Source organism: Salmo trutta, chromosome 6 (genome assembly GCF_901001165.1).
Source record: "Salmo trutta chromosome 6, fSalTru1.1, whole genome shotgun sequence".
In the NCBI taxonomy this organism is placed as follows: Eukaryota; Metazoa; Chordata; class Actinopteri; order Salmoniformes; family Salmonidae; genus Salmo; species Salmo trutta.
Genome location: NC_042962.1, coordinates 53,527,748 through 53,541,526, shown reverse-complemented (window position 1 = coordinate 53,541,526; position 13,779 = coordinate 53,527,748). Strand labels below are relative to the sequence as shown.

Genomic DNA, 13,779 nt, shown 5'->3' with positions numbered 1-13,779 from the left:
TCACAAAATAGATGGCATGAGGGAGGAAAATTATGGGGATATATTGAAGCAACATCAAGACATCAGTCAGGAAGCTAAAGCTTGGTCGCAAATGGGTCTTCCAGATGAACAGTGACTCTAAACATACTTCCAAAGTTGTGGTAAAATGGCTTAAAGACAACAAAGTCAAGGTATTGGAGTGGCCATCACAAAGCCCTTTCCTCAAACCTACAGAAAATTTGTGGGCAGAACTGAAAAAGCGTGTGTGAGCAAGGAGGCCTACAAACCTAACTCAGTTACACCAGCTCTGTCAAGAGGAATGGGCCAACATTCACCCAACTTATTGTGGGAAGCTTGTGGAATGCTACCCGAAACGTTTGACCCAAGTTCAACAATTTAAAGGCAATGCTACCAAATACTAATAGAATGTATGTAAACTTCTGACCCACTGGGAATGTGATGAAAGAAATAAAAGCTGAAAAAAAGTCACTCTACTATTATTCTGACATTTCACATTCTTAATATAAAGTGGTGATCCTAACTGACCTGAGACAGGGAATTTTTACTCGGATTAAATGTCAGGAATTGTGAAACTGAGTTTAAATGTATTTGGCTAAGGTGTATGTAAACTTCTGACTTCAACTGTATTTTCCCTTTAAGTTTGCATAAGGTTATGAGATTACTACTGTGCACTCGCACACTCTCACACACACCCCCCTTTTTCTATTTATTTTCTTCATTCTTCCCTTAAATTTGGGAGGGGGGGTATCTGTACTTTACTATTTATATATGACAACTTTTACTTCACTACATTCCTTAAGAAAAGAATGTACTTTTTACTCCATTCATTTTCCATGACACCTACAAGTACTTGTTACATTTAGAATGCTCAGGCATGACAGCAATATGGTTCAATCCACGCACCTATCAATATAATGCATTGTCATCTCTATTGCCTCTGATCTGGCGGATTCACTAAACACAAATACTGCATTTTTAAATTATGCCTGAGTGTTGGAGTGTGCATACATTATTAAGACCCTTCCAATGAAATGAAATGCACATTGTCTAACATTTTGGTGAAGCAGTGAGTATGAAGAGTTGAACCAGAAAGAGCCAGAGAATCATCCTACCTGTTATTTTCTTCCACACCAACCAAACTGGGGAATGAAAATACAAGTATTTTACAACTTCTTAAAGTACAAGTCTGCATTAACCATTCTATCAGCTATTTTTTATTTATTTATTTCACCTTTATTTAACCAGGTAGGCAAGTTGAGAACAAGTTCTCATTTACAATTGCGACCTGACCAAGATAAAGCAAAGCAGTTCGACAACATACAACAACACAGAGTTACACATGGAGTAAAACAAACATACAGTCAATAATACAGTAGAAAAAAACAAGACTATATACAATGTGAGCGAATGATGTGAGATAAGGGAGGTAAAGGCAAAGAAATGCCATGGTGGCAAAGTAAATAAAGTATAGCAAGAAAAACACTGGAATGGTAGATTTGTAGTTTGAAGAAAGTTCAAAGTTCAAATCTAAATAATATGGTGCAAAGGAGCAAAATAAATCAAATAAAAATTTGAGTATGACTTCACTGACAATTACATGCTTAAGCTGCAATATGAACAGATATTTTCTGAGAGCATCAATAAACAACCTGCATACAGTACCTGCACATCTGAACACTACTGTAAATACAGGTAGAACAGGTATCCCCTTCAGGGGTTATAGCTCACTGTTGTTGCTGCTGTTATGTCAATCTGTGCTTCAGAACTATGTACATGTACAGTGTTCTGTTACTAGAGATGTGCTGTTCTTACCTGTTATGGCGATGACAATGAGCGCTACAATGGTAACGACAACACCAACAACAACCCCAACACCAACTTCAGAAGGCTCTGAAATGAAAACATTTTGTATTGATACTTTGACAGGATTTTCAGGTATTCAACATAGGACATTTTGAATGCTGCACTACAACACTAGCAGTGTACTGACATATTAATACATAAGACTGTAACACACTTGTGTCCACTCACCTGAACCAAACACCTCTCCAACTGGCTCGCTGACTTCCCCTTCTCCAGCAGAGTTCTTCATCTTGCAGATGTACTTGTAACTGTTGGTTGATTTGCCAGTGTCACTCTTAGAGACAATCAGCTGTTTTCCTATGACCTCCCAGGCCCCCTCCCCCACTTTCCAGCTGTAGGTGACTGGTTCAGCACCAGTGGTGTTGCCTTCACAGGTCAGAATGCATGAGGTTTTGTTGGAGTTGCAGGTATAAGTGATTGTGGGTTTGGGAACTGGCTCTGTAAATCCAGGAGAGAGAAAGACAAAGCAGGAAAAAAATGCTTGTGAGGCACTGCATAATCTGCTATTTAATATAGAGGCACACAGACAGACAGACAAACACTTACTGATAACATAATATATATGTCCTCTAAAGCACTTTGCTGTTGAACTCCACATAATAAACCCCACTGTCTGTTTTCAACATAGTGCAGCATTCAAAATGTCCTACAACACTAGCAGTGTTAGTAACATATCAATACATAAGACTAACACACTTATGTCATGACGTTGGCCTCTTTGGGTACAGGGAGGACAGTTGACCCCCTCCCCTTTGTACCATCCCCCAACCTACCTTCCCCCTAACCCAGGCCCTGTGTGAAAGGGTTGTAAAAACTCTAAGAGGAGAATCTCCTACCACATGTTTCATAGAGAGACAAAGGAAATTCTTCCAACTCATAGAATTGGAGAACCGAGCGACATTTGTGTTCTGGAGAAGGTATGGAAGATTGGTGAAGAATCCAGCTACGAACTGGTCCGCTTGGTACAATTCTGTGATACTCAGAAGAGACAATATAGCCATATTACCATAAAACTGTTTATATAATAGCCTCAGCGATGAGACTTGCATCATAATGGTTGTATAAAATGTATTAATAAGAATAAAGCTATTTGTAATACATTGAGATGCTATGTACTGATGTTAATGTGATAGAATTGGATTTCTGTACCAAGCTTAACTCAGTCATCGGCACGCCCCCCAGGGACACAGACAGAACCAGGCGTCATTTGACAAGCCTGTTCTAGGGTCACTATAAAACTATACCCTGATTTACATTTCTTTAGACCAGGCCTCCACTCCATGGCCAATAGGTTTGACCATCCAATCCATCTACTGAAAGTGAACCATACCACGTGGTTAACTTTTAGACTATTGATACCGACAGAATAAGAACAAGTCTTTGATATTAATTATTAGTCTGCAGCTAAGTAAATTATATCATTGAACGCGAAGACCAACGAAACATCCATTCTATGACGACATTAATGAATGTCACTCTGAAAGATCCATTCTAACCGAGAGCGAGAGAGAGAGAGAGAGAGAACTCTCCATCAGAAAGACGCTCCAACAAGGATCCCGACGACACACTGAGCGTAAATATATATTGAATGCAATTGTTCCCGAATGAGTGAGCGTTCAATTGTCAATATTAATGAACTCTGTGTACCTCCTCAGCTGACCGTTTATGACCCATTGTCTAACAGACCAGCCATGCCTGTTTTAGACCACTAGGGCACATTACTCTACCAATTCTTTGTGATGATAATTACTGTTTGTATACTTTATGTGAATTACTTAGTTTAGTAAATAAATGATTTTAAGACAATTGATGTATGGATGATTTTAGTAAAGACTGGGTTCGTGCAGATACAACAATTTACGACGTTTGGAATGAGACTGGACGCGAGGTAAAATACACCATTTAAACCAGAAGATAATCGGCCTATATTATAATATAGGAAAGTTATATTAGGAAAATTATAACTTTGCAATCTGAATATTTTCCTTGGTGCCCCGATCTCCTAGTTAATTACAATTAAACGATTAATCAGTTTAATCGCGTGATAATAATTACAGGGAGTTAATTGATAAACATGTCTTCAGTTTAATGGTACCCCAAAGACACGACACTTATGTATGTCCACTCACCTGAACCAAACACCTCACTGACTTCCCCACTAACAGAGTTCTTCAACTTGCAGATGTACTTGTAACTGTTGGTTGGTTTGCCAGTGTCACTCTTAGAGACAATCAGCTGTTTTCCTATGACCTCCCAGGCCCCCTCCCCCACTTTCCAGCTGTAGGTGACTGGTTCAGCATCAGTGGTGTCACCCTCACAGGTCAGAGTGCAGGAGGTTTTGTCTGGGTTACAGGAAGAAGTGATTGTGGGTTTGGGGACTGGCTCTGTAAATAGAGGAAAGAAACAGGAATCATTTGGGGAAATGCTTGTGAGGCACTACAATACATAACCTGCAGTTTCAACATGACCACGCACACACATACACACACATGCACACACAGAAACACTTACTGATAACAGATAGTGTATATGTCTTGTCAAGTAGTTTGCTGTTAAACTCCACAGAATAAACTCCACTGTCTGTTTTCTTCAATCCACTGATTCTCAGCTCTCCAGTAGTCTGGTCCAGGGTTGTACGGTTTTTGAAGGCAGCATAGATGTCCAGACCACCAAAATCCTTGTCCCACTCTGCCACCTTGTTCTTCCCATGCTTCCATACGATGCTTGTGATGGAGTCAGGCACTGTGGACTTGTCTGGCGTCAACACCAGTTCACCTCCCACTTTAAGAGAGAGATCATCTAGGAAAGCAGACATTTCATACATGTATCAGATTATCAATGTATCCAGGGTAACACATTATGGTTAGGGTATAAATATGTAGTCCTAACCCTATTGGCATTGAAAGAGATATTATCATCAACCTTTACTGTTTATGTCTGGAATTCTGCTTGCTGGGTGTATCTGGTCTATGTAGTCTGACCACTGACTAGTATGTCCCCCCTCATCACCACCACTGGAACAGAAATGTATCTAGACAACACCACAGATGAAAATCTTTGGGTACACCCTGCCTCTGAGGCTGTCCACTATTATACAATGGGTGGGTCCAATCCTGAATGCTGATTGGTTAAAAGCACATTCCAGACGGTGTCTATTGCACAAGTTACCATCGGCTAAATCTATGATGTTAAAATGCCTATTTACTCTGTTCCATCTGACTGCGCAATCCACTGTCTTCTCATCCCAGGCAGGGAAGATGTACACTTGATCCCCACTATAAAAAGCATCTAGACATTATCTCAGATTTGTATAAACCTTACTGTCAGTCTCTCTGACATTTGCAACATTGTTTCTATATTCAAATTTGATTTCCAACTGTACCATAGTAATGAACGTGTAGGGGTCGGGACGAGAGAGAGAGGCAGGCAGCGTTTCTCAGACAGTCAAAATCATGAATCAGCTGGCATCATTTTTATGAATATATACAAAGAAATGTCAATTTAAAAAAAGGTATAACGAAATGAAGTGTGGCTAGTTTGCAGTCTTTCCAGCTTCAGTTTGAATGTATTGTGTTTGCTGTGTTGTTGGCTAGCTCCTCTGAACAACAGTGTCCTAACAAGAGAGCGCATTTTCTATGCCAGGCAAAATCGTGCCTCATTACATCGTTATGGATATATCCAAATAAATATCACTAGAAAACAGCTTAAACAAATGCAGCTACTGTTTTTTTCTGTCTGCACTGTTTGACGTGACTAAGTTGGCCGTAGTTGGCTAGCTTGCATGCAAAGAATAAGAACGTTGCCAGCCAGTGTGGCAATGGAACATTTAGAACGAATGACTGGGTCGCGTCCATAGATACAGAACAAAAAGATTGAGCGACTGGGTCGCGTCTCTGGCAACCGAACCAATAGAACGAATGACCAGCCGGCTTGGATAGCAACCCTAGATTTGTTTCGGGACTATATCTTGTGGAAGGATGAAATAATATTAAGAAGAAAATAAAAATAAAGTTAATGAAAATATGCCAATCATTATTTGAATATCTTGGCAACCTGTTGTATTAAAGTGATAATCCCCTCGAAGCAGGTGTTTGGAAGATTTATTGGCACAGTTTGCTGGCACTCGACACCCGTGCCAATATATCTTCCAAACACCGGCTTCTCTGGCATTATCACTTAATTATATTAGAGATCCTATTAAACTACTAGAAGAGCTATGTCATAATTAGAGGTCGACCGATTAATCGCTAATCCGCATTTTTGGACATTGTGTTAGAGGTCGACCGATTATGATTTTTCGGCGCCGATACCGATTATTGGCGGGCCAAAAAAAGCCGATACCGATTAATCTGCCAATTTTTTTTTTATTTTTTTAATAATGACAATTACAATAATACTGAATGAACACTTATTTTAACTTAATATAATACATAAATAAAATCAATTTAGCCTCAAATAAATAATGAAACATGTTCAATTTGGTTTAAATAATGCAAAAACAAAGTGTTGGAGAAGAAAGTAAAAGTGCAATATGTGCCATGTAAAAAAGCTAACTTTAAGTTCCTTGCTCAGAACATGAGAACATATGAAAGCTGGTGGTTCCTTATAACATGAGTCTTCAATATTCCCAGGTAAGATGTTTTAGGTTGTAGATATTATAGGACTATTTCTCTCTATACGATTTGTATTTCATATACCTTTGACTATTGGATGTTCTTATAGGCACTTTAGTATTGCCAGTGTAACAGTAAAGCTTCCATCCCTCTCCTCGCTCCTACCTGGGCTCGAACCAGGAACACATCGCCACCTCCACCCTCGAAGCAGCGTTACCCACGTAGAGGAAGGGGAAACAACTACTCCAAGTCTTAGAGCGAGTGACGTTTGAAACGCTATTAGCGCGCACCTGCTAACTAGCTAGCCATTTCACATCGGTTACACCAGCCTAATCTTGGGAGTTGACAGGCTTGAAGCATTGCGAAGAGCTGCTGGCAAAACGCACGAAAGTGCTGTTTGAATGAATACTTACGAGCCTGCTGCTGCCTACCATCGCTCAGTCAGACTGCTCTATCAAATCATAGACTTAATTATAACATAATAACACACAGAAACACAAGCCTTAGGTAATTAATATGGTTGAATCCGGAAACTATCATCTCGAAAACAAAACGTTATTCCTGTTACATTGCACAATCTTCAATGTTATGTCCTAATTACATAAAATTCGAGCAAATTAGTTCGCATTGATTTTAATTAAGGCATTGATGTTTATGGTTGGAACAACGTGTACCAAAGTGATTATATGCAACGCAGGACAGGCTAGATAACTACGATAACTACACATGGTTGATGATATTACTAGTTTAACTAGTGATTATGATTGATTGTTTTTTATAAGATAAGTTTAATGCTAGCTAGCAACTTACCTTAGCTTCTTACTGCATTCACGTAACCTCGTGGAGTGCAATGTAAAGCAGGTGGTTAGAGCGTTGGACTAGTTAACCGTAAGGTTGCAATATTGAATCCCCGAGCTGACAAGGTAAAAATCTGTCGTTCTGCCCCTGAACAAGGCAGTTAACCCACCGTTCCTAGGCCGTCATTGAAAATAAGAATGTGTTCTTAACTGACTTGCCTAGTTAAATAAAGGTCTAAAAAAATTGTTTTTTTAAATAAATAAAAAATAATAATGAATCGGCCAAATCGGCGTCCAAAAATACTGATTTCCAATTGTTATGAAAACTTGAAATCGGCTCTAATTAATCGGCCATTCCGATTAATCGGTCGACCTCTACACTGTGGCCGGTTTTTTTCTTTCTACCTTATTTAACTAGGCAAGTCAATTAAGAACACATTCTTATTTTCAATGACGGCCTAGGAACGGTGGGTTAACCGCCTTGTTCAGGGGCAGAACGACAGATTTTTAACTTGTCAGCTCGGGGATTCGATCTTGCAACCTTCCGGTTACTTGTCCAACGCTCTAACCACCTGCCTTACATTGCACTCCACGAGGAGACTGCGTGGCAGGCTGACTACCTGTTACGCGAGTGCAGCAAGAAGCCAAAGTAAGTTGCTAGCTAGCATTAAACTTATCTTGTAAAAAAAACTATCAATCTTAACATAATCACTAGTTAACTACACATGGTTGATGATATTACTAGTTTATCTAGCGTGTCCTGCGTTGCATATAATCGATGCGGTGCCTGGTAATTTCTCATCGAATCACAGCCCACTTTGCCAAACGGATGATTATTTAACTTCTCTAGGCTAAGGGGCGGTATTTTCACGTCCAGATAAAGTGTGCCCAAAGTAAACTGCCTGCTACTCAGGCCCAGAAGCTAGGATATGCATATTATAAGTAGATTTGGATAAAAAAAAACACTCTGAAGTTTCTTAAACTTCAGAATGATGTCTGTGAGTATAACAGAACTTATTTGGCAGGCGAAACCCCGAGGACAAACCATCCAGGAACAAAACTGAGGTCACTCTCTTTTTTTATTGGGAATCTAGAATTCTAAGCCAGTTGCTTGCAGTTCCAATCACTTCCACTGGATGTCAACAGTCTTTAGAAATTGGTTGATGTTTTTCCTTTGTGTAATGAAGAAGTAGCCCTGTTCAGAACGAGGGTCGAGTGAAGTTTACTGTTGTGGTTGAGGCGCGTGACCTGAAAGCACGTTCCACTTTATTTTCCTCCGGTATTGAACACAGTTTATCCCGTCTTAAATTGTATTGATTATTTACGTTAAATACCTAAAGTTTTATTAGGAAAGTTGTTTGAAGTGTTTGGACAAAGATTACAGGTAACTTATGAGATATTTTGTAGTCATGTTGCATGAGTAGGAACCAGTGTTTTTCTGGATCAAACGCGCCAAATAAATGGACATTTTGGATATATAACGACGGAATGAATCGAACAAAAGGACCATTTGTGATGTTTATGGGACATATTGGAGTGCCAACAGAAGAAGCTCGTCAAAGGTAAGGCATGAATTATATCTTTATTTCTGAGTTTCTTGTCGCGCCTGGCGGGTTGAATTATGATGGTCTGTGTTTGTTTGGTGGGGCGCTGTCCTCAGATAATCACATGGTTTGCTTTCGCCGTAAAGCCTTTTTGAATTCTGACACGTTGGCTGGATTAACAAGTGTAGCTTTAATTTGGTGTATTGCATGTGTGATTTCATGAAAGTTTAATATTTATAGTAATTTAATTTGAATTTGGTGCTCTGCCATTTCACTGGATGTTGTCAAATCGATCCCGTTAACAGGATTTGAGCCATAAGAAGTTTAACAAGCGCATTCGTGAAAAAAGCACTGTCGTTGCACCAATATGTACCTAACCATAAACAATGCTTTTCTTTAAAATCAATACACAAGTATATATTTTTAAACCTGCATATTTAGTTAATATGCCTGCTAACATGAATTTCTTTTAACTAGGGAAATTGTGTCACTTCTCTTGCGTTCCGTGCAGGCAGTCAGGGTATATGCAGCAGTTTGGGCCGCCTGGCTCGTTGAGAACTGTATGAAGACCATTTATTCCTAACAAAGACCGTAATTAATTTGCCAGAATTATACATAATTATGACATAACATTGAAGGTTGCACAATGTAACAGCAATATTGAAAAATAATAATAATGCTTTTCTTTCAAAAACAAGGATATTTCTAAGTGACCCCAAACTTCTGAACGGTAGTATATATTATATGATACAATGTCAGTACTTGTTGCATTTACAACTTGTGTAAGTCCTATCATCAACTGATTCCACCTGGTGTATGGCTGTGGATTGACTGCATTATTTGAATGGTAATTGGCAGTTAATTTAAAAAATGTATGGAGTCATTCCTCTAAAACTGTCTGTCTGGCTAGCTAAGCTAACACACATACATTCTTCACATTTGTTTTACACAATATCACAGCACTGGCAAACCATGGTTGACCAACACCCTGACCAACATGGCTGACTTTTGGACCATCATAAGAACGTTCAGGGCCATTTTAGTAGTCTAATTCCATGATTATATTACTGTGACAATAATAGCACAAAAAAACAGCCTTCACTGCAGGGCATCCAAACTCTGTGAGAATAGGTATATGCTTTTAAGACTGCTATTTGAGGACCCCTTGTATTAAATGCTTTTATGGCAACAAGTTACTGAGAAATGATTTACAGTATACACACATCCATGCACCCCCAGCAGCCCCTCCTGTAGGCTTGCGCCTTGGCTAAATTGGTCTGTGTGTAGCTAAACGGAATAAGAAGAGTGCAGTACTCATACAAACCCACATGGCTTTCTTTTAAAACCATGTTGAAAATCTCTATACAAGCTTTGAGTTCAGATAGCCTTGCGTTTTTTCATTGAATTGATTCCCGACTCCGGCGGCTGCGCTTATTCTTTAAGTTGCAACGCATATTGTGTTCATAAGGCACATTGTCATGTACAATAGGTATAGGATATGTATCAATCAAACATGTGATGATGTAGGCTAGGCTATACAATAAGCACACTAGCTATAGCACACAAATATTTGGTAGGCCGGTCGGTTCAACTTACCTCCGGAAACCACCTTTTGCGCCAGACGAAAGCAGAAGCACAATCCAATGAACGTTAGTTTGGGCATATTTGCTAGTTAGTTACTTTTATTTCATATGTAAACTAAGTTAAAATTAGATGTGCTAAAAAAAAAAACTGTGCGATCATAGCCTTCTTCTTCGCTGAGGTTTAATGGCGGTTGGCATCCCCCCAAAAAACATGTTGCCTAGACTGGGGTATAACCTAGACTGGGGTATAACTCCCTTATACTTTGCTAAAATAAATAAATAACAAAATACCTTACCATCTAACACTACACTCACAAAAAAATAACAAAGAAATACCACACTCAACTATTTAAATCTATTTAGTCCTACTTCAGGCCAACAGCCTGAAAGGATAGGACACTAGCACTTAGCACACCCTGTAACTCTTCTAATGTAAATTCTCGCAGACCCAAATGCCTCTCTGCAGCTGCCACCACATCTATTTTCTGCGACTTACGTTCCATCCCTGCAGTTCAATTGATAATCATTACTATAGATGCCCAAAATCCAATCCTACTGAAACATACAGAACCAGTCAAAAGTTTGGAGACACCTACTCATTCAAGGGTTTCTTTATATTTACTATTTTCTACATTGTAGAATAATAGTGAAGACATCAAAACTATGAAATAACACATATGGAATCATGTAATCAAAAGTGTTAAATAAATCAAAATAAATCATAACTCTGTAAACAACATTTTCCCATGGTGCACTGACTTCCTAGTTAATTAATGTTTACATGATTAGTTTAATCACATAATAATTAAACCTAGAGAACTGATTTGATATAAATAAGTCTTCACGTTTAATGATAATCAGACACAACAACACATACCACTACTTTCCCCAATGCTACACATTCTTTGTCTCATGCCCTTCTGCACACCTAGGAAACTCTTTCCTACACACTGCTGCCACATGCACATAAGCTTGACACCTGTAGCAACCTAATGTAATCGGCACAAAAGCTTGTACAGGATAACTTATATCCTAACATTACTTTGTTTGGCAAAGACTCAACATCAAAACTCAAAAGAACAGACAATTACTCTTCTGTTTCTCCCTTCACGCCACCCTGTCTGCATCGCATCAAACGACGAGCATCACAAACACCGGGAATCTTCCCCTTCAGTTGGTCAGCTTTCACATTTACCTCTACCCCAGTAATCACTCCTTTCAATGGCACCCTTTTCCTGAGAGAAAAACAACTGACATCTCTTGCCCCCATTCGTTTAACACGGAGCACCTTCTCCCTCTGACCAGCAGAAACACATACAATTGTCACAAGACCACTTCTGGTTACCATCGCCGATTCCACAGCACCCAACTCTGTTTTCACCCACCCTGAAACCACAAATCGATCAGCCAAAAGTCAAAGGCCCACTTTTTCCCAAAACATCAATCCTACTGTCACAGACTCATCTTCATCCTGACCCTCGGTGCAAGCCTCTGGCTCCGACAACTTCACCACACCTACCACCTCCGATACTTCGCCCTCATTCATTTCCATTTCTCCTGCTGTCTTCAACTCACTCTGCGTACACTTTCTACCATTCTTCTTTAACAAACCATCTCCCTTTTTCCCACCATTTTTCACCAACTCAAGCTCAACCCCTCTCTCTAAGACCTCCTCTGCCTCTCTTTCCCTCCATTCCTCCTCCGTATTCGAAGTATAACACTCCTTATGATAATACTACACTTCTCCTGACATCCATGTTGTTCTTGTCTTCTCAAGGGACGCCATTTAACCGGCTGTCACAATCGCCACACAATCAGCACAAACCCCTCAGGATGTAGCGCTCAACAGTGCATCCCACTTGTAAAGCAGCTGCTTTGTCTTGATGTTCTTTATCAATAGCTACCGCAACGCTTTTCCATTTCAAACAAATGCTCTATCTTTCTCCCGGATTCCTCGATTTGCTTGTTCAGACCTAGCGCCCACGTAAGTTTTATTGGCGAATCGCAACCCAGGCTTCATAGCCTTCTTCTTCTGTAGGTTTTATGGCAGACTACAATCCCAAAATGTATATTACCGCCACCAACTGGACAGGGTTGAAAAAAACCATACGTGATTGTTTTCCCTGTCACGTATTAGGGAAAACTAACTTAATCCACCCCAAATAAAACAGTAAACCACATTGACAACACAAACTCCCACTTCTTCCTTCCTTCAAATTTCCATATCTCCCTTCTCAGGCTCTATGACCTCGGAGGGAGGTACGGCTTGTGACAGTAATCCATGCAACTCCTCCGCCGAGAAGTCTTTCAGTCCCAGGAACCATTCCGCCACATCCACAATGATGTCTATTTTCCTGGACTTCCTCTCCACCTTGGCAGTGCCATTAATCACCATAGCTATAAAGGCCACAGAGTCCACCTTCTCAACCTTTAACATATCTGGGTCCTGCTGTTGAACGGAAACCCCTGCAGCCCTCAGTGAAGGCCTATCCACAACCATGGACTCTTCGGGAGCACCATTAGAACCCTCAACCCTTTTAACAGCTGCTGCATATGAAACGCACTGAACAGCCCGGACTTTGACCACCTCATTCTTTTTCACCCTTGTTGGACATTCCAAAGACGTGGCTTAATGGTTCCCACCACAATTGCAACACGTCACATTTTCATCACTTTAAAAACACATGATATTATCTTTTCCACAACTTGAACATCTCTGCTTCTCCCTTCTGCAAACACTTGGTCTTGGGATAAATGCTCTGACTCTGTAGTTGATATATCCCAACTGCACTTGAGTAGGATTCTTAGTAATAAGGGATTCTTTAGAAAGACATGGGCTTACCTTTGGAACACTTGTTGATGAGACAGACCACAACAGCAACCACAACTAACAGCAGAAAGACACCAATAACACCACCAGAAACCAAAGCTATGACCTTCCAGTTGCCTGTAAGAAAGACAGACAGACAGACAGACAGACAGACAGACAGACAGACAGACAGACAGACAGACAGACAGACAGACAGACAGACAGACAGACAGACAGACAGACAGACAGACAGACAGACAGACAGACAGACAGACAGACAGACAGACAGACAGACAGACAGACAGACAGACAGACCATGTGATCAGTCAGTGGTGTAAAGTACTGAAGTAGTTTTTGGGGATATCTGTACTTTACTTTACTATTTATATTTTTGACAACTTTTACTTTTACTTCACTACATTCTAAAGAAATAATGTACTTTTTGCTCCACACATTTTCCCTGACATCCAAAAGTACTTGTTACATTTTGAATGCTTAGCAGGACAGGAAAATTGTCTAAGTTCACACACTTATCAAGAAAATATACCTGGTCATCCCTACTGCCTCTGA

The 13,779-nt window shown here is 39.9% G+C and overlaps 1 protein-coding gene across 4 annotated transcripts in view; it reads right to left on the bottom strand.

Annotated features, from left to right (window-relative positions):
• Nucleotides 1-13,779, bottom strand: part of LOC115196278 (uncharacterized) — a 151,218-nt gene that overhangs the window by 36,339 nt on the left and 101,100 nt on the right. Inside the window, exons 1-6 of one of the 4 annotated variants that reach the window (XM_029756950.1) lie at nucleotides 10,414-10,564; nucleotides 4,375-4,662; nucleotides 3,993-4,247; nucleotides 2,032-2,301; nucleotides 1,813-1,890; nucleotides 1,113-1,139 (exon numbers count right to left, since the gene is read on the bottom strand). The exons of 1 other annotated variant lie outside the window; for it this stretch is intronic. In XM_029756950.1, the coding sequence (XP_029612810.1) occupies nucleotides 1,113-1,139; nucleotides 1,813-1,890; nucleotides 2,032-2,301; nucleotides 3,993-4,247; nucleotides 4,375-4,662; nucleotides 10,414-10,480 (985 nt within the window). In that variant the 5' untranslated portion in view covers nucleotides 10,481-10,564. Of the gene's footprint in view, nucleotides 1-1,112; nucleotides 1,140-1,812; nucleotides 1,891-2,031; nucleotides 2,302-3,992; nucleotides 4,248-4,374; nucleotides 4,663-10,413; nucleotides 10,565-13,779 lie in introns of those variants that run through there. 2 more of the 4 variants (XM_029756949.1, XM_029756951.1) reach the window with 2 other exon arrangements.